We start from the raw sequence: 22,685 nt of genomic DNA, 5'->3' as shown, positions 1-22,685 counted from the left end.
CATATGACTATCACCACTTTCAAAGGACAGTCCAGTCAAACAGAAACAGCTATCACATACTATTAACCTTGATTTCCGCTCTCAAAACTCTTAAATTAACCCTATTGTATGTTTAGGATGACGTTTGTTTTTAGAAACTCCTTTCAGTGTCGTGTCCACTCACATACAGTAATACAAGAGTAGGTGGATGGGTGAGTATGTTCACTGTTGTTCTCTGAGCTGTCTAGTATTGTGTGAGTATACAGACCCTGCTCTGGGGTCCCGTCACATTTAAGTCATTTCATTCAAAAGTTAAACTAACCCCACATCCCACTCCCCACCCCTGCCCCTTCTCCTCTCCACCCACCTACCCATCCATTGTCTCCATCCGGACCCCACCTGTTCCTGCCCCGTTCCCTCTCCCTGTTTTCCTCCTCCTCTCTCCCAACCCCAAAAATGAACCACCACCCCCCCCAACCCCCACCCCACTGCCTCTTCTTCTTCTGCCCACGAATCAAACATCCCAACCCACTCCACCCATCGTGATTGCCGCTATGAAATCAAATCACCCCCTCATCCAACGCCCTTCCTCCCACCTTCTCCACTGTGATTATTTTCCCCCTACCACCTCTATGTTTCCTTCGCACCTCCCTCCACATCCCACCAACCCCCCACCCCACCATCTGCCCCTCCCTCCATGTGTCCATCCACTGCGGCGCTGTAGCTGACAAGCAGCAGGGAGGCTCCAGCGGGGTGGTGATAGCCGTGGTGGTGTGTGTTCTGCTGCTCCTGCTGCTGGTGGCCCTCATCTACTTCCTGAACAAGAAGAGCAAACTGCCCTGCAGCAAGAAGGACGCAAAGGAAGTGTAAGTGTATAAGATATGGGGGAAGGCATGAATTAACGTGGTTGAGATTAGTTTTTAGTTTTAGTATGCTGCAGAATCACATAGTATTTATTTCCAATACCACTGACCAAACAGATATAGGATGTGTGTTTACGTCTAAGAACTTAATGGCATGAGGTACAAATGAAAACAGCCGGCCAGTCAACACCCAGAATGTATGTATGTATGCATGTATGTATGTATGTGTGTATGTGTATGTATGCATGTATGTATGCATGTATGGATGAATGCATGCATGCGTGTATGTATGTATGCATGTATGAATTTATGCATACATCTATGTATGTATGTATGTATGGATGGATGGATGGATGAATTTATGCATATATGTATGTATGTATGTATGTATGAATGTACAGGGGTTGGACAAAATAATGGAAACACCTTAAAAAATCAACAAAATATAATTTAATATGGTGTAGGTCCGCCTTTTGCGGCAATTACAGCCTCAATTCTCCAAGGTATTGATTCATACAACTTGTGAAATGTTTCCAAAGGAATTTTAAGCCATTCTTCAGTTAGAATACCCTCCAACTCTTTTAGAGACGATGGTGGTGGAAATCGACGTCTTACTTGAATCTCTAAAACTGACCATAAATGCTCAATAATGTTGAGGTCTGGGGACTGTGCCGGCCATACGAGATGCTCAACTTCATTAGAATGTTCCTCATGCCATTCTTTAACAGTTCTCGCTGTATGGATTGGGGCATTATCATCTTGAGGTGAAGGTGTTTCCATTATTTTGTCCAACCCCTGTATATTAGTGTTGTAGTCAAGACCGGCTAGACTGAGACCGAAGGGTATTGAGACCATGACAAGACGAAGGCCAAGACCATGACACACTAAGGTGAGACCAAGACCAAGCCTTGTCAAGACCAAGTCCAAGACCAAGACTGAAAACAGACTAGAGTTAAAATCGACATGACATGATTACTCATATCTGTTGTAGAGCTAAAGACATTGAAATCAAATTCATGTTGTCTTTTCTGTTATATTGTCCTTATGTCTTGAAGAGAGCGCCTAATAAATAATGATACTATTCTGTGATGATGCGGTTTTTTCACAAATCCCATCAAGACTTCTATGTCCAAGACCAAGACCAAATGAGTTAAGTCTGTGACAAGACCAAGACCACAAAAAATTGGTCTCGAGAACGACTGGTTGGTTGGTTGGTTGACTGGTTGGTTTAACAGGGACATTATATATTATTTGACATTACTGTAAATGCACCACAGTTACCCTAATGACCCTATTTTTCATCTGCAGTCCCTAGACAGGTGTGAAATTGTCACCCTAAAAAGTAGCACGAAGTTATACAACTTCTCTTTAGAGGCTCTCCAGCAACCTATTGGCTTTAGTTTTGGTTTTCCTGATAGAGGTTTTCTGTGTCTCAGTTGCATTGCCAAACCAGCAGTTTGCACAGAAAGTTAAAAAAGAAGAAAAAAATTAATTAAAAGTACAATAAAAGGAAGGTCTCTGGTAGATTTTTGTTAACGCCGAAGGTCAGCTGTTTCTTTGCCAGTAATATTGTCGTGTTACTCAGTAGGTAGTACTTCACTGGAACCTGACAGTAAGTATATTTTAATGATTCAGGAAACTATAAGATAAGTAGAGCTCATACCATACGTACCACTTTACTTTATTAGCAGTCTATTGTACATTTGACCCTGCAATGTGTTAATTCATGATTATTATTAGTAGTAGTAGTAGTAATAGTAGTAGTAGTAGTAGTAGTAGCTGTAGTAGTAGCAATAGAAATGGTGGTAGTCGTAGTGTTTAATTTTAATGTCATTTTTATTTGTATTTTCTATATTTTCATGAACTGATAAAGAAATGAATTCACTCCTGGATATAAATAAAGTTAATGTTTGTGCATCTGAATGTTAAACAGCTACAATAATAATCTGGTTTGGTGACATACACAGTAGTTTTCAAAAATAGTATTTTGAGAGGAGTTGTTTTGTCAGAATATGTGCACATGAGGAAGAATAACTAAATCCTTACCAAAAAAAAACAATACAAACTTTGTCAAAACTTGCCACTTACAATGTGGAGTTGCAGCTCTGAAGGTGTTCGGCTATTACTTTATAAAGTCTTTTATAGTGTAATCTACCACAATGCATCGTATTTTTCAAGATTAGCATTCAGTGTGTTTGTGGTGTTGGTCCTGTTGGAACCATATATCTCTAAAAATGCAAGCTTTATGAAAAAGTATTTTCTCTGTAACAGGATTTTTAGAGAGTTTTTGTAGCTTAAGAAGAAGAATCCATAAAGGAACACTTCATCCTTATCACAGACATACAATATTTGCTTCTGGGATGGGTATAAAAGCGGAGCTGCGTCAAACGGAAAGTAAAGTACATCAGATTTAGTCCTGCAGTACATGTTGGTACTTATATTCAACCACTGAACAGAGGTTATACTCTGATGTTCCACTGGTCAACATCTTTCAAAGGACAACATTCAACTCTGAAACACACCCAGCTTGTCTCTCATCTTTGCTGCTGTTTTTTTCTCTTTTGCTCTCTTTACAGAGCCACTGGAGAGGTGAATAACGACATAGTGGTAGAGATGAAGACAGAAAAGGCCAATGAAGAGGCAGGTCTCCTCAACAAGAGACCATCTACTGAGCAGGTCAGAATAATACACTCCACTACTGAACTCTTATTGAAAGGTTTGTTTTGTTTGCTGTTGTTTTTGGTGAGTCCATTGGGCTCTTAGAGGGGGTAAAAAAGTAGATTTTTTTTAAAGCTTGCAGTGAGCCTGTTTACATGACCATAAAATTTAATAACTGAGAGTAATCAGATAATTCTAATAATCAGATCTGATGTGTTTACATGCACTCAAGATATGCAGTGATTGTAAATCTTGGTTTAGATGCTCCAGTCTATTATCGGATTTCATACGTACGTAGTGATGGCAGAATCAAACTTCCTGTTATTGTCTTCTGCTCACATTTAACTACATAACTTCCGTTTTCTATGACTATAATTGTTTTTACACATGCACAGATGTAAAAGAACGAAATAAATCACGTTAACCTGTATATATGCAGGAAGACATGGGAGTATGGGGGAGAAATCAGAATCAGAATACTTAATTAATCCCAAAGGGAAATTATTACCCCACCCCCTAAGGGGAGGCAAGGGGTATTGTTTTTGGTTGTTTGTTTATTTGTTAACACTCTAGCAGCTAAACTATTGGTCGAATTCATACCAAATTGGGTTTATAGATTGCCAGTGACCCAGAATAGATCTGATTACATTTTGGGAAAAGTAAGTCCGAGTTAAAATTTTTTATGAATTTTTAAAATCTTTTTTTTTTCTTCATTTACTTATAATGGCTGAAATTTCAAATGTCTGTTACAACAAAACTATTGGTTGAATTCATACCAAATTTGGCTTATAGATTGGTGGTGCCAGGCACAACCAACCCCGCCCCTTGCATGTATTGTAGCTTATTTTGGCATCGATCCAGCTGATGTCACCATGTCTATGCGTATGCTGATGTCAGCATATCAGTTGCCTCTATATATGTGCCAAGTTTGAAGTAAAGTGAAAAAAAATTGATGTTTTTGTCGACATTTGAAATATCGCCCATTATAATTAAGACTTTAAGATTTTTAAAGATTTAAAAAAATTCATAAAAAATTTTAACTTTGACCTACTATTCTCAAAATTTAATCACATCTGTTCTGGGTCACTGGCAATCTATAAACATAATTTGGTATGAATTCAGCTAATAATTTTGCTGCTAGAGTGTTAACAAACAAATAAACACACAAACCAACAAACCAAACCAAAAATAATGCCCCTTGGCTCCTCTTGGCTCTATATATACAAACATATAGGAATACACACACACACTACAGTGAAAAAGTTTGAGGCGGCCTTTAGAATTGTTGTTTTTGCAGCGTTCAAATGAACATGCATTTTATTTCTCAGTGTCTTTTCTTCAGATTCAACAAGAAAATATAGAAAATATGTCCACAGCCTTAAAGACACACAAAAAACAGAACTAAACGGGTTCTAAAGGTTAAAGTCAGTATTTTGTGTGACCCCTGACCCTGTGATAAGAAGTAGTAAAAAACATTTGAAACATCTGACATGTGTTGAATGAAACCTGGTATAAAACATCAGAAAGTGAATGCCAAAAATGTCATATCATCTGAACAAAATGAAGGCAAAGGGAAGGTCACACTAAATATGACCGCTTTGGTTTATAGAAGCTGTTTTGTACACACTACAGTAAAAATACATATTAAAACACTCTATTCAGACACAAAATTAGAACAGGTGTGTTAATCTGATTTCTCATAATCAGATTACCGTTGTTATCTGATAAACCATATTAGATTATCCTGTTAACATGATCACCTGAATATTCTGATAATTCCAGAAATCGGATAATGATCGGAGTATTAGCGTGCATGTAAGCAGGTTCAGATTCTTATCATTATAATCAGTATAAACGAGCTGATGCTTTATGTAATGAGCTTAGTTTGGTTTAATAGTTTATCCTGCTGTAACTAAACTACCAGATCCTTTTAAATGTACTTCCACATAAAACAGTCAAATATGACCTTGTAGACGTTCTCCGTCATACAAACTGAGACCAGGTTGACATGAACGCCAGCCATACAGTCAGCAAATAGATCCTCAGAGACATGATTGATTTTCTACATCCAACTTTTATTTCAAAGACAGCCGGTCTCATAGCGCTGCCTCAGATGGTGCAGCATGGCAGCATGCTCAGACTCATCTGAAAATGTCATCATAAATGTAAAACATTTCATCATAAAACTCACAGCGGTGGCAGATATGATGTGCGTGTGAAAGTCAGTTTAGGAGAACCTTGTCTTAGGTGGTATTTGAAGCCAGTGACAGCACACCGCATGACATTTCAGACTCGCAGGAAGAGACGGCAGACACCGTTTGCTCTGCTTTTGAAATAGATATAATGAGAAGATGTAAATGTCTGTCTCTGTGTTATTGAGTCATGTTCCTGTCCTGCAACATCATTAAAAAATACCACTGCCATCCACAACGCTGCCACAGATACATTTCATATTATGATGCATTTTCATGTTAAATAATTTAAGAAAAATGTTATTTATTCAAAAAACATCATCTGAAAAGGACATTTATAGTGTCTTACATATTAACTATGTACTTACCAAGATTTTATATTAATTTATGTGATTGCTTCATTTGATTTTTTTAAGGTGACATATTTTTGGCTTCTAACCTCTACTGCACAATGTGATAACTTTTTTTATTACTGTACATAATGTGGTAAATATTCTGAACTAAACTAACCACAATGTCACTGCAACATTAACATTAACATTTTGAAATGAAGTAGTAGTAGTAATAGTAGTAGTTGTAGAAGAAGAAGAAGCAGTAGAAGTAGTGGTAGTATGTAATTTTAATGTTATTTCTATTTGTTTTGTCTTTATTTTCTTGAATTGATGAATTTGCCCCTGGGTATAAATAAAGTTTATCTGCATCTGATTAGTAAATGTTAAAACAGCTACAATAATAGTCTACACAGAGTAGTTGTTTTGGTGGAATAATACAAATAAAATGTGCACATTAGGAAGAATAACTAGATTCTTAAGATGAATTTGGATTAGTGTCTGTGATTTTTATCTAATTGCTTAATTTTTCTTAGGAGACATATTTGCAAAAGCCGCTTTTGGCATCTAACCTCTTCTGAGCAATCTGTTTTTGTTTTTTTTTTTTTATTATTATCTTCTTGTACATAATGTGCAACTAAGCTAAAGCAAAACTGCACATGCAACTAAACATGTTCCTATAGCATGACGAATACAATATCACTGCGTAACAGTTTTGAAATGACATAACACGCAAAAATATATGGTGGTCAATGCAGACTGAATTGATATTATACCATACTGAACTGTCCTGTTGTCATGTTGTCTAGGCTTCTCACTGGTTTTAACAGACAACATCACATCACCCCAGTCCTAGCTTCACTTCACTGGCTTCCTGTGCATTTTAGAATTGATTTAAAGATTTTATTGATCACTTTTAAAGCCCAAATGGGCCTGGCCCCTAGCTACATAATGGACATGCTAGCGAATTATGATCCAGTACGCAGCCTTAGATCCTCGGGTGGAGGGCTCCTGGTTGTTCCAAAGTTGAGGTTTAAATCGAAAGGCGACCGCGCCTTTTCAATCAGGGCCCCTCGACTTTGGAACGGCCTGCCCGAGGAGATAAGGCTTGCGGAATCAGTGTCATCTTTTAAGTCACTTCTTAAAATGCATTTTTATAGACTTGCCTTCATGTGATGTCTCTTTTTAATGTTTTAATGTGAATATTGAATTTTACCCTGTTTTGGTTATTCATTTATATTGACAAACATGATGTTGTTTTATTCCACTCCTTCATTTCGCATTTGACAGCATCATGTTATATTATTTCTGCCCTCTCCACTACGATACATTCAAAGTTAGTCATGTTTTCATGTTTGCTGTACTCGTCTCTTTTATTGTGTTGTGTTGTTTGCTATGTTTTTATTCTGCTGTTATGTACTTTTGCTTTGTCTGTCAGAGCATTTTGTAAACTCAGTTTTTGAAAGTGCTATATAAATAAAGTTATTATTATTATGTATATATTTCTATCCATATTTTTTAACCATTATTATGATTTTACATGAAAAAGGTCAAGTACATCTAGAAGGAGGTTATGAATATTGTTAGACTTTGATTTTTGAGTCACGCATGATCTTTTTAGTGAACACATATTATCAGTACAGTTGATTTTTCCCTTTTTAAACGTGTTCTTCTGTCTGTCTGTCCTTCTGTCTGTCTTGTAGTGATGAAGTGGGACAATGAAAGTGACCGACGGAGGGATGAAGGGAAGGAGACTTATGAAGACAACAGGGCTCATTTTTCTTTATTTACGTCACTAGAGGGAATAAGGGGACGGGAAAAGGTGGCGCGGTGAAGTGTTTGCTTGTTTTAGGGGACCTTGGGAAGGCACGTTGGTTATGCTTGTTTTAAAACCTGGAGTAGAGCTGATGAGTGGAGTTTCTCCTTTTATTTTTCAGTTTTTTGGGGACATTTTTGATCCAAACTCCACCCCTCTGTACTACTGCAGGTTGAAAACTACACATGTGCAACATTATAATGTGACATCACTGACAGATTATTACCATTGCTTGATTTGATTCTAACTTTTAACTCACCAATCACATCTTCGGGGAGACTCCACTGCAGAGAAGAGCTGTGCAAAGCATCTTTCTTATCTCTTTCAAATGTAACTTTGAGCCACAGCAATTTTCTGGAGTGTTTCTGTATCTGAGTGTTACACTGAAACAGCTCCTCTGTTTTGGAGTCTGCACTTATATTCTCTGCTCCTGCTGGTGTACTAGAAAAAAAAATCACAGGCTGCCTTTCACTTTTATCCACCTCAGTAAATAGTGTGTTGTTTTTTTGGTCGCTTGCAACATTTAATCCGTAAGCACACTGTTTAGCACACTGCTGTAACATTTCTGCTGAAAAAAAAAAAGCTGTAGTGCTGTTTGTTTAATTGCATTTTTGCCACCTGTGAATGTTTTTTTCTCCAATATCCCTAATTAGCTTCTCTTAGGGACAGCCCAGACATTAAATAGCACCAATCCTGTCACTAAAATTGGCTGCTTTTAACCAGATAAACCAAATAAGCCAGCTGTTAGGTTGTATAAATTTGTTTTTGCCATTTCCAGCATACTTGTATATTAAGGTAGTATATTATCTGTTAACTTGGTTTTCGTTTCTGTGCTGTTTTTTTTTTGTGTGTGTGTGTAAATTCATTTAGTGACTGCCCTGTCTATCACACAGGAGGAGAACTGTGCATGAGTACTGTGCTCAAAGTGTCTGTGGTTACTAAAACTGCTGGCCCAGGGGCTGTAATTGCTACTGTTTTTTTTTTTGTTTTTTTTACCAAGTCTTTCACAGTTTTAGAGTCCTTTTTCTCCAGTCTAAAACTATTCTCACAAGCACAGAGAGCCCAATTATCATCAGCTGTCACTCTAAAATCAGGGAGATCTAGCAAAAACTACACCTTGCTGTGTTTTTTTTCCCTTCATGTGGGACAGCAGTCGCCGATTCACCTGAAAATCAGAGAAACCACCGACACAGGTTCATTGGAGTTCAATACAAGGACATGGCAGGGCAGCGAAAAAAGGGGGAGGGGGTTTCAGACCGGAGTATGTGACTTACCTTTTAATTTCACCAAATGAAAAAAGTCTTTGACTATCACAGCAAGAGTGATTCTGTTGGTACGGTACGAAATACTGGCATTTTGTTGTTTTTTTTGTTTTGTTTTTTCACTGCACTGTCAGCAGGTGTGATAGCGGGTTGACGTGCCATTTAACTTTTGATGTACACTGGAACTAATGGCCTTGATAAAAATTTAAAAAAAAAAAAAAGAAAAAGAAAGAAAAAAGGCGACCTCAAACCACTATCTCTGCCTATGAGGCTGATTTGTCTAAATGTCTGTCTATTGATCTTGCCATCAACATATTGACTGTTAGCAAACCTGTCATGGCAGGTGAAGATAGATAAGTGAACTTTGAACTCTTTGATTTTTATGTTTTATATAAAATATTGTGCTATGACTTTTTTTTATATATATATTTAGAAAGGGGATTCTTAATTTTGGAACTACTGAGTTTTCATTTTCCTGCTTTTCCACTTCATTGAGAGGATGATTTTTTTTTTTTTTATTCTATTTTTTTTTTTTTTTTTTTTTTTTTTTTTTTTATAAAATATTCTCAGTGCTTTACCTCTTTGTATCCTGTATATTTTGTGGTACGCTGTTGTGACCTCTGTGTGTTGATGTTTTTTTTTGTTTTTGTTTTTTTTTCAGCTGTGTAGAATTTATAATGAAAAACTCAAGAAACCCAATCACACCCCTATCTTCTCTGTGTGTTTATTCAAATATTTGCAAAAAAAAAGTGTGAAATTGAGAAATGGAGCAATTAAGTCTATCCAGTCACATATAATAAGGAAACCCTATATTTAGGGCTTAATATTTTCTCCAAAATCATACACCAAATGAAGGTCTATGAGAAATCCAATTGCTTTTGATGTGATTCATCCATGTATGTTTTTCTTACACTTCCATAAAGATGACATCTAAATTGATTCTTTGTTTGCACCACAGTTTAATCTCTTTGATATAAGCAGTATTATGTAAATGTGCCCACACACTGATTGATCCCATGATTTGTTGTGACAGAACAGAAAAATCGAGGAAGCTGGTGTCTTCCGTTGATAACTGTGTAAAGGATGGGCTCATTGCAGATTCGGTCATGCAGTATTGCCTCTATTCTCTTTCATGTTTAAAAATGAAATGAAATGAAGCCATCAATCATCACCAAATATGCAGCTTTGTGCATAGATTAGTAACAATTGGTAGGATCATTCCTGTCAGTCACTGCTTTAACCATGATTGGTTATTTGGCTATTAATAATATATTAAAAATAACAAAATGAACTATTGATCAGGACATAAGACGAAATAATTCCTCCAGACATGTAAACACCCCTCCCCTGATCTTCTATAACATTGATGTTACATAACAGTGTGCTCTAACCTTGTACCACGTTGTGCCAATTTTGTCCAGCACATGAATCTACACGGGCTCTCTGGTTACACCGTCCTGATACACACCCCATGCTCTGCTGACTGTCCATTAGGAAATTAAAAGCCTCCCATCAATGTGACCTGCACAAATCGATCTGTGCTCTGAATACAAAGCAGCACTAAAGGAAGCAGCAGTAATGCATTATGGGGAGTAAGAGAGAATTTATGGGAAATGTAAATAAGCGTCAATGTCATCCTCTGCTGATGTGATGGAGGTGAGGATACTCCTGTAGTAATGGGGCTTGGGTTCCGTGTTTTTATTTAAAAGCAAATGTGAATATTGGCTCAAAATATATGTAGATAAACATCGATGTTGGCACAAAAACCACTGTAGATAATACAAAGTAGAACTATCAAAGTGCATAATTTGGTGTAAATGTAGAGTTCTGTGTAAAAAGTTTTGGGCCAACATTAGGTAAGTTATTTTTAGCAGGTTTAGGTTAGGTTGTAAATGAGCACACATATACTATTCATACTGATCTGCCATAAAATCCTGACCACTGACATAAGAGGTGGAAATAATATTGTTTATTTCATTACAATGGCATTTTAAACTGTGTTGGATATATACAGGGTGGGGAAGCAAAATTTACAATGAACATTTAGTTGTTTTTTCTCAGCAGGCACTACGTCAATTGTTTTGAAACCAAACATATATTGATGTCATAATCATACCTAACACTATTATCCATACCTTTTCAGAAACTTTTGCCCATATGAGTAATCAGGAAAGCAAACGTCAAAGAGTGTGTGATTTGCTGAATGCACTCGTCACACCAAAGGAGATTTCAAAAATAGTTGGAGTGTCAATAAAGACTGTTTATAATGTAAAGAAGAGAATGACTATGAGCAAAACTATTACGAGAAAGTCTGGAAGATACTATTAAAGAAGAATGGGAGAAGTTGTCACCCCAATATTTGAGGAACACTTGCGCAAGTTTCAGGAAGCGTGTGAAGGCAGTTATTGAGAAAGAAGGAGGACACATACGTAGAATAAAAACATTTTCTATTATGTCAATTTTCTTGTGGCAAATAAATTCTCATGACTTTCAATAAACTAATTGGTCATACACTGTCTTTCAATCCCTGCCTCAAAATATTGTAAATTTTGCTTCCCCACCCTGTAGGTCTGGGAAAAAAATTAAGAGACCACTGCAATTTCCTGTGAAATCAGCATGTCTGTATGTATGACAGCCATTCCATTCCTGTGTCTGTTGAATTCCAACAAGCCAAGGTTATTATCGTTAACGAAAACTAACGAAATGACGCAAACTAGAATTGAAAAAAACATTTTTGTTAATTGAAATAAATGAAAACTATAATTAAAAGAAAAAAACAACTAACTGAAACTGTATTGTGTGCTTATAAAACTAAAACATATACAAATTATGGATAAAATTCCCTTCATTTTTGTCATTGTCAATGTTGGATTGATACAAAATTGATTTATTTTGCTCTAGCAATTTTAGATGGCACTTCACAGTCCGTCACTTCTCGTCACTTGTTGTTTAGAGTCGTTTTCTCGTCCCCACTCTAGGTGGGAGAAAGCAAAGTCCTGTATGGGATTTATTTGAATATGACGGCGAAGAAGATAAAAGATATGACAAAACTAAAATTAATACTAAAACTAAGCATTTAGGAAAAAAATGAAAACTAATAAAAACTAGCAAACCTGCTCTAAAAACGAATTAAAACTAACTGAATTACAGAAAAAAGTCAAAACTTAATAAAACTAAACTATAATGAAAAATCCAAAACTATTAAAACCTTGCAACAAGCACACATTATTCTACTGAATAAACACCTGATCCATGTCTTTTTTAAGAAGAAGTATAAAAACCACTACTGAGGCCATCACTATCTTCTTATAACAGGCAAAAACAGTGCTATTAGTACCACGAAAGTGACTAGAATCCAAAAATAACTATTAAAAACTGCTGGACTTCTGCTCTGACGATGTTTCCAAACTGTGAGGACTGGTTTTTCTATCAAGACAATGCTCCTGGCCTCAGCTAGGTCTATAAAGGTGTGGATGACGGACCACCAGATGAAGACCCTGTCATGGCCAGTCCAATCTCCAGACCTGAACCCACTTTGGAAACTTCTGGAGGAACATGGATGGTCACAAGCCATGGAGCATGTCTGAGCTTCTTGAATTTCTCTGTCAGGAGCTGCATAAAGTCATCCAACAGCTATGGAGGACAACCAAGACACATGAAAGCTGACACTGAAAATCAGAGCGATTCCACCAAATATTGACGTCTGAACTTTTCCCAAATTCCAACATTAGTATTGTGTTGTTTAGAAATGAAGATGAACTGGTTTTCTTTGTGTTATTTGAGGTCTGAAAACACGGCATCTGTTTATTATTTTAACCATGTGTCGTGTTCTGCAAATACATACTCTAAATAATAATATTTTTATTTGGAATTTGGGAGAAATGTTGATAGTTTAGAGCAGGGATGTCAAACTCATTTTCTTCAAGGGGCCACATTCAGCCCAATTTAATCTGAAGTAAAATAATAGCATGACAGCCAATAAATAATGACAACTCCAAATTGTTTTAGTGCGAAAAATAACATTCAGTTATGCCAATATTTACATTTACAAACTATCCAAACAAAAAGGATGTGAATAACCTGAAAAAAATGCAATTTGTTAAGAAATATAAGTACAGTTTTATCAATATTATGCCTCAACTTATCATTTATACATATGCATTAAAGAACAGATCTACAAAGGCACAAAACATTTAGTAACAGGCAGAATATTGTTAAAATTGCTCTTAATTCTCTTTAGACATTTCAGGTTGTTCATATTTGTTCAGGTTGTTCACATTTTATTGTTAAATGATGGTTTGTTAATGTAAACATTTTCATAATATAATGTTTTTTGCACTAAATCAAAGGGGAAAAAAATTGTGTTGTCATTATTTATTTGAGTTTGATGCCCTAACTTGCACTTTGCAAATTCATCTCGCGGACCAGACTGGAACCTTTGGCGGGCCGGTTTTGGCCCCTGTGCCGCATGTTTGACACCTGCGGTTTAGAGAATAAAACATAAACGTTAATTTTACTCAAAAACATACCTATAAATAGTAAAATCAGAGAAAGTGATCATTTTACAGTGGTCTCTTATTTTTTTCCAGAGCTGTATTAGGCAGCAAGTGAAAATTTAAGCCTAAAAGCTGACGTTGGAAGCAGCAAAATGAGCAATGTAAAAAAAACTGGGTCATATATTAACAGTGATGACTGGGTAAGAGTATCTCCACAACTGTTAGTCGTGTTGGGTGTTCCTGGTCTGTAGTGGTTAGTACCAACCAAGACGTTCTGATCCAGTGATTTAACCATCACATATTCTCCCTTGTCACAGTTGCTCAGATGCCTACTCTTGCCCATTTTGCTCTTTCTGACACATCAACTTCAAGGACTAAATGTTCTCTTGCGGCGTAATACGGTATATCCCACCCACTGACAGGTCCCCTTACCACGTTGCCTGTCAGGGGTCAGACTGTTTTGACTGATCAGTGAGTTTCTCAGTCTCTCTGCTCCAGATATAAGAAAATATGGGAAATATGTGCACAGTATTAAAAACAAAAAATCACAAATAAAACAGAACTAAAATGGAGTATACAGGCTAAACCTCCGAACAAAAGACTTAACCCTTTATAGTTATAAAAATAGAATTCAAAATTTCAACCTTAGTTTGTTATTGGAGACATTGGACATAACAAGACTTTATTACTTTTGTAAATTTTTTCAAAATTTTTTTATGGCTACGTTGAAAATCGAGGTAAATGAAGTTACCATATTTGGTTCCCATAAGTGGCAAAAAAAAAAAAAAAAGTTTGTTATTAGAGGACATAACAAGACTGTATTACTTTCGTGAAATTTTCCCCTTTTTTTGTCATGTAGAAAATCAAGGTCAATGAAGTTACCGAAATTGGTTCCTTGCCCGTAAGTGGCCAAAAAATAATAAAAATAAATAAAAATCCAAGAAGTCAATATAAAAAATACAAGAAAAACACATGTAATGTAAAATTAGCATGTATTTTAGAATATTAGAACATCACTTTTAGAACATTAGACCAACATCAGTGCTGATCCAGACCCCTGTCCACATCCACATTCTCCCTTTGAACATCATTCCTTACATTAGTACCATTATTTCATGGTACCTAACAAAGCAGGTACACTCACTGTTCATGCAGAGGTGGACCTTACAGACCTTGTAGACCACATTGGACCTGAGATAACTGCTGCTGTCACTGTCTTGTAATGTGTGCAGAAATTACCAAAAATAGTCACTTGCCTGATAAAGGGTTGAAGACATGTTAAGTGCAAAGGGAGGTCAGAGAAAATACTTCATACTTGTAGAAGATGTATTTTCTTGAAACTCTGGTTTTTAATCGTCTATATGTTTCCTGTATTTGCTGTATTTTTCTTAATACAGAAAATGAGAATTGCATAGAACTCATTACATTATACTTTTACTGAAACAACAAACCTAATGGTGCTCCTAAGACTTTTACACTGTATTGTACAGAAAGAATGGCTACTAACAGCTACTTAATCTTCAGATTTTCTCAAATGGCCATAAGGACATCATTCAATAACTTGACATAAAGTATAGTAAGTCTAAGTAGAATGTCCTGGCACAATTTCATCTATTTGTTGAATGGAGAAGCAGCTCAAGGACTCCAGCAGCACATATTGTACAGAACAACTTTATTTAACTCTGGAGGTGGAAAACATGTCTCCTGTAAGGTAAGGTGAGTTTATGTATGTGTTGTAATAAACAGTGTTGGGGAAGTTACTTGCTTGTTATCCATTACTTTACTTAGTAGCCCTCTATGGAAAGTGTTACGGAAAATTTTGCTCTGCTGCTGGTGAATAATGAAATAGAGACATCTGCCGGCCGAAAAGATTTTATTTCTTTGTGAAGAAAGTTCAGTTCTGCACACGAGCAGCGATTGTGAAGAAAAGACAAAGAGCTTCTCACAAGATCCACCTTTTATAGAGTGAATCCCATTTGCAAGTAACACCTCCAGTCTCTTCAATGGGCCTTTTGATTGAGTGATAGGGGGGTTTGGGTAAAGATATGGGAAAGTTATTTTTTATTTTTTTAATTTATTTTTTTTAAAGAAAAAAAAAATATGGGAAAGTCATCAGGGAGTGGGCATATTCATGAAAGGTAGCATACAGTGGGGAAGGGTGTTCAGGAAAGGATATGGGAACAGAGAAGGGAATTAGATAAAGAAGTTAAAATTCCATTGCAAAAGTAACTTATGTTACTCATTACTTTTACATTATTTTTATGTTGCTGGACTTTGGGCAGAACCACATATCTGTTCCTAAATGTGTGGGGCTACATAAAGTTCTTCTATGGAGGACATAACAAGTATTTCTTCTGTGCTCTTTGTTCTAAAAAAAAATGCCACAAACAGAGCACTTGACAAGAAAACATTGGACGACTTACTTTGTAACTCGTTACTCACAAAACTAGTAATGAATGTGGGAAACACAATTTTGACAAATCAATAATATCCATTAAACAGATACTGATATTTAAACCTGGTCATAAACATATTTCCACTATGTGCTTCATTGATATTTATGCACCTTCATCTTACTGAAAAAAATGTGTCATGCTGCACTACAACTGGGATCAATAAAGTCTATCTATCTATCTATCTATCTATCTATCTATCTATCTATCTATCTATCTATCTATCTATCTATCTATCTATCTATCTATCTATCTATCTAATCTATTCACCCATCCATCCATCCATCCATCCACCTACTATCTATCTATAGAACTTTCAGAAAAAAATCTGGGGGACACAGTGTTTCATCCTGCTGTTTTCACTCACATTTTTCATGTAAAAAAGCAGAATCCTGTACTTTCCTGGGTCTCTGGAGGATAAGCTTCTAGTTATTGAAAAAGACATGAAGCTCTGGAGCTAAGGTTACTGAATCTTCTCAGCTCAAGACCCCAAACTTACAAAAATACATAGTGAATGACTCTAACTTCTACATTTGTACCAACTCCGCTATCAGATTTTCAGGTTTACGAGACGAGAGAACTAGAGTTGCAAACCACATATCACTGTATTGTAATGTATACTATTCTACCAATGTAGACCTAATAAAAACACACCTGTGACCTGTTTTAGTTTCCAACCGAAAGTTTGGGAAAAGCAGCTCTGGACACTAAAATACAGATTCACCCATAAAGACCCAGTGCTACTTATGTGGCAGTTACCAAATGATTCTTTCTCTATTTTTAACCTTTCTTAAGTGATTTTTCGCAATTAATTCTGATATTATGCTCTGAATTTAGTTTTTTTGTGTGAAAATCTTGTATTTTCCTTTATTTAACTTACTGATTCACTCAAAAAACTGAAACACTGACTTTAATTAAATTTATTTTGTCAACAGGTTCCACGTAAATGTATTATGTTAGTTGAAAGCAAAAATGTTAAGTTCATCTAACTTAATTTTAGATGAACTTAACATTTTTGCTTTCAACTAACACAATACATTTACATGGAACCTGTTGACAAAATAAATTTAATTAAAGTCAAAGTTTCAGTTTTTTGAGTGTTGTGTAGATGTCCATTAAAGCTACAAAATAAAGTTAAGGGTTATTATATCGAAAATGGAGAAAACTGAAGAAAAAATGACTTTTTTTTTTGTAAAAGATATCATTAACTGAACATAAACCAAGTATTTTCAACTACTTATTAAACTCCATGGGTTTTTCTGGTGAATGAATGTTTCCATGGTAACTATGCAGCCTCTGAATGTCCAAATGGGTCATATCTGATGACCATGAAAAGATGGTAAACTGTATTTTAAACTAATTATTTACAAGTATTGATAGAATTAGTGCATCAACAGGTATTAAATAGTTTAGATCAGCGGATGCGTTTGGTCGCCAGTGGTTGTTTGGATTTTTATGGTTTAAGGCTATTAAATGCTGGGTGATTGGGTTATGATAATATTTTTTTTTTCTTTTTTTCTTTTTTTATACAATTTTATTTAAACTTTTTCAATACACAAAACCAAGGCAAATAGTTCTGGTCACCAGTGGATGTTTGGGTCTTTATGGGTTAAGTCAGTGTCAGTAAAAAGGGCGTCATTCCTCAGGAACTGAACTCGAAGTGAATGATCCTGCTATGTCATCTCTCATTTTAATATTATGTTTTTTATAGTGTATGTAAAATTGTTGCATAAATACATGACATGTCATTCTAAGCTCAGTAAATGGATTCGGATCGAGATGCCAAGCATTCACTCAGAGTCCATGTGTTTCTGCATCTTGTTTGAGTACGATCGTCACTTTTGTTTTTTTGTTGTTTTTTGAGAATGAGAGGATCGGTGCTTTTCAGCCTTGCTAACAATGACAGGGATTACTGTCATTCCTTCCCTTCCTCCCTCCTCCTTCCATGAGCCCGCTGTGACTTTTTCTTCCTTCCTCCATTGGGTTTAGTTACAGTGGCTTTAAACTGATTTAGCTGTTTACTGTCAGACTATGGAGGGATGACAGCCGCAATCTGTCGCCTCCTGCCTGTTTGACCCGGATCTGATGGCCGCTCGGTTGTGCTTGGCCTGGGTTCAGCTCGATAATCAAAGGGGAATAGACACACAACTCTTTATGCAGCACTGCTGAGATACATCCAGGTTAACCGAGGCTCTAATGTCAGTATGTACTCTATCTTGCTGCACAATCAGGAGCACTCACATATACAGTCTGCACACATGACGCCGACTGCAATGAGCCAAGAAAAAGATTAGCATAGATTAATAGAGGATTGTGTCAGAAGGGAGTGAGAGAAACAAGATGATTTATAAAGAGACTTAAGACACTGAGTACAAGTGTATTATTTAACTTCAGTAACCCCCTGTTGTGTGGATTTGTTACTGGTATTATTTGGGTGGACGTGGTGTATGATATTCTGTTCATGCTTTCTTTCCTTATGTTCATCATTTAATACACAGGTGTCAAACATGCGGCCCGGGGGCCAAATCCGGCCCGCCAAAGGGTCCAATCTGGCCCATAGGATGAATTTGTAAAATGCAAAAATTACACTGAAGATATTAATCAATAGTGTAAAAATCATGTTATTTCAGGTTCCATACATACACATATAAACCAATTAGATCTCAAATGGGTCAGACCAGAAAAATACTGTCATAATAACCTATAAATAATGACAACTGCAGATTTTATCTTTGTTTTAGCGTAAAAAAAAAAAAGCAAAATTACATGAACATGTTTGCATTTACAAACTATCCTTTTACAAAAAATGTGAATAACCTGAAAAAATATGAACAATATGAAATGTCTTGAGAAAAGTAAATGCAATTTCATCAATATTATACCTGTTACTAAATGTTTTGTGTATTTGTAATTGTAATGTAAGTTGTAATGCACATGTGTAAATGATAAACTGATGCAGAATATTGTTAAACTGCACTTGTTTTTCTTAAGACATTTCAAGTTGTTCATGTTATTCAGATTTTTAAGGAAACAATGTAATTTTATTACTTATTTCACTGGTATTATTTTTTATTGGTCTGGCCCACTTGAGATCATATTGGGGTGAATGTGGCCCCTGAAATAAAATGAGTTTGACACCCCTGATTTAATAGGTCTTATGTATTTTATTTTATTTTTTTGTAGTTTTGTTTGTTTGCTTTGTTTTTTCTCTCTCTCTCTTCTGCCCAGTTTGCTCAGGTCTGGTTGTAGTTATTGTTACCATTATGATTATCACCATGGTTGTTACTGTTTGTATTGTTGATACTTTTTTGTGATGGTCTTCGCCACCGTCTTCTCTCTTGCCCCTCCCCCCAATGTCAGGTCCGGCATGGAAATGTGGTTCAACAAAACTCATAATAAAGACAGTAGAATATCAAGGGGAGCTTCGTATAGTTTATGAAGTTTCCCTTGGCAAAGCACCAAAAGGCAGCCAGACTACCATTCTGCTGTTAGGATGCTGGATAAGACAAGTAAAAAAAAAAAAAAAACAACTTTAATAACCCCTTTAACCCCTGATGTGTCTGTGGTGAGCATTCTGAATGTATGATTCATTTAAAAAATTCATTAAAAATTCAAAATTCAAAAATTCATCTGTTTTCTCAATAGGAACATTTTCAAAATGTGCTGATAGAAAAGACCATGTTCTTTTCATAAATATCTGAGCATGCTCAGTGCACCCCCCATCACCTGAGGAATGGGGGCAAAACACAGACCATATAAAAATAGATTCACTATAAAAATAGACGGTTTAGGCTTTTCTTTTCTTTTCTTTTTAACCGTTTTCCTTGTCATTTGGCCAACATCTGGCTGAAAGGGTATTGTAATCCTTTTGTCATCTGTCTGTCTGTCTGTCCATTCAATGACATAATCGCATTATCTGAAGAATGCATTGAGATATCTGCACCAAATTTATACTGTGGATGCATCTTGGCATGGAGCAGAAGCCTGTTGAACATAGATGACCTTGACCTACTTTCTCAAGGTCAAATGGCCTTGTGCCTGGTGCAGTTATAATATCTGAGTACTTTCAAATATAGAATAGAATCTTTATTTTGTCACACATGTAAACATGGACCACACACCAAAATGTGTCTTTTGCCTTTCACCCATCACATGCAGCACACTCACCGCATGCTAGGAGCAGTGGCCTCATCATGCACATCAGCCAACACCCCTCTGCCAGTCTAGGGAATCGAACCGGCAAACGTTGGGTCTCAAGCTGACACTCCAGCCAACTAGGCCACAGCTGCCCCCAGATATAAATATGTATGTAATACGTTTTACATAAAGACAATCTAATGTAAATTATAGGGAAGTAACTTTCAACAGAATCTTACACTATATTTAGTCAAGGGGTATTAAAAGTGTGCAGCAAGGTTATAATAGTTTTGGATTTTTAATTATAGTTTAGTTTTAGTTAGTTTTGACTTTTTTTCTCTAATTCAGTTAGTTTTAATTAGTTTTAGAGCAGGTTTGCTAGTTTTTATTTGTTGACATTTTTTTCTGAATGCTTAGTTTTAGTTTATTTTAGTTTTAGTATTAGTTTCAGTTTTTTCATATATTTTATCTTCCATCCTATTCAAAGAAATTAGTGAGGTTACCCTGGACACTTTATTTGGTGGAGGGGTTAGGGCGGCTCTGACTGAGCACAGACACAAACATATGTACAGTACGACGTATAAATTCCCTGTAGCAGGTTGGAGGGGGTAATGTAGGTGGGGGTGTGATCCATACACAACGTCACGTGCGTGAAAATGAAAATGAAACTTTCCATACTTTCACCGTTGGCCCCCCGACTTCTATTATATATTATATATTCTGTTATACCGCTGATCTTAGACGAAATTTTCACGTTCTATCCTATATCAACATTGACAAAGACGAAAACTAAGGGAATTTTTTACAGAATTTTTATATGTTTTAGTTAGTTTTGTAAGCACACAATACAGTTTCAGTTAGTTATCGTTTTTTTCTTTTAATTTGAGTTTTTATTTATTTCGGTTAACAAAAATGTTTTTCAATTTTAGTTTTCGTCATTTTGTTTGTTTTCGTTAACGATAATAACCCTGGTGTGCAGCATGTTCTGTTTTGTTTTACTGTCGTTTGCAGTGATGTGGTGATTTTCTTTTTTCTTTCTTTCTTTTTCTTTTCTTTTCTTTTTTTTTTTATATCAAGATTTGACCGTGTAACTGCTTTTTGGAGTTCAACCAGATGTCAAAAGTAGCTGGACTGACTTAGAAAATAAATAGCCCCAAAACAAAAACTACTGGGCCAAAATTCAAATACTGGTTGTTCAGTGTGTTCCAGTTCACAGTTCATGTCCAACATCCTAAAACTCTTCCTGATGTACATTCTGAGCACCTTATTAAGTAAAAACCTGTCAAACTTCTTTGTCTTTTTCTGTTATTCCACCCTGTTTTGACCTAAAACACACAGTAAAGCAAAACCACTGCTTAAAAGGAACACAGGCACATACTCACAACAGCTTTTATGACACTGAAATAGACGCAAATTCACAGCAGAAATAATGTCTCGGGGGTTAAAGGGATAAAAGCAGGGAGGTGAGGGGAGCAGGTAAAGCAGGCTTTACTCTCAAGATGGGAGAAAATCAAAATAGTGATTGGCCCTGAGGGATGAAACAGTAGAAGTGTCCTTAAGATGTCATAAATCGGCACCGACTCGGGGCTCTAAACAAATACCTGCTCGGAAACATAAAGTAGGAGACAGATAGAAGCAAGGAGATGGAGGTGGACATAGATAAAGAAGAAAAGAGCAGTTGTGAGATAAATGTGTTTATCCCCGTCACTTCTGAGGTTTAATATCCTGTGTGGCCTGAATGTGTTTACTGTCTGGGTGTGTTTATGAGAGTCAGGACACAGCGATGGCGCCTGTGTGCTTACCAGCGTGTGTAAAGTGTACGCACCTGTGTCAGCTGATATTTATTTGCTGTATTTCTAATATTCAATCTCGCCGCATGGAAGATTTGTTTCATTGATTTTATCAGTGAGCGTGCTATTAAGCCAAGTGTCAGTCGATCTCCTTCCATCGGCGTTGAATGTGTTTCGCTCAGGAGAGTCAGACCACCTGTGGGATGTTTGGTTATTAAGTCGCAGCCGGGTGTGTCTTGGTGTTTATTCAATAGGCTACTTTGTGTTGTATGTGACGGAATGAGAGGCAAATAAAACAGAGGGTGATGGAATTCCTGCGGGGTTATTATGCTAAAGATTATGAATATGTGTATAAATATCCATAATGCGTTAATGGAGTAAACTGTAATGAGAGCTGTACGTGCTTCAACCCCCTCTGAGTTAATATAATTTTAGTGATGTTGCGTAAGTAATTTGTACAGGTAACTTTCACATCGTACTTCCAAGTTTAGGTACATGTAAATAAGCCATGGACTACACAGCTGATTAGTCATGTCTCATTAAAATGCACGTTTGTAAAATGGGGTTTTGATGTCGTCCTCTGCTGACTCCATCCCATGGATAATACACTGTTACCCATGAAGTTGGAATAATGGTGTTTTCATTCACATCCCATTCCACTTTTTATCTATTTATACACATCAGTAATCACCTTTAACCTGGTACACTGA

The 22,685-nt window shown here is 36.3% G+C and overlaps 1 protein-coding gene across 2 annotated transcripts in view; it reads left to right on the top strand.

Annotated features, from left to right (window-relative positions):
* LOC115436226 (basal cell adhesion molecule-like) overlaps nucleotides 1-9,387 on the top strand; it is a 77,608-nt gene extending 68,221 nt beyond the window's left edge. For both annotated transcript variants that reach the window (XM_030159016.1, XM_030159017.1), the window contains 3 exons: nucleotides 704-845; nucleotides 3,419-3,518; nucleotides 7,725-9,387. In XM_030159016.1, coding sequence (XP_030014876.1) covers nucleotides 704-845; nucleotides 3,419-3,518; nucleotides 7,725-7,727 — 245 coding nt within the window. In that variant the 3' untranslated portion in view covers nucleotides 7,728-9,387. The remainder of the gene's footprint in view (nucleotides 1-703; nucleotides 846-3,418; nucleotides 3,519-7,724) is intronic.
* Nucleotides 9,388-22,685: the final 13,298 nt, after the last annotated feature.

This window comes from Sphaeramia orbicularis, chromosome 16, assembly GCF_902148855.1.
Source record: "Sphaeramia orbicularis chromosome 16, fSphaOr1.1, whole genome shotgun sequence".
Classification (NCBI taxonomy): domain Eukaryota; kingdom Metazoa; phylum Chordata; class Actinopteri; order Kurtiformes; family Apogonidae; genus Sphaeramia; species Sphaeramia orbicularis.
This window is presented reverse-complemented; position numbering and strand designations above follow the sequence as displayed.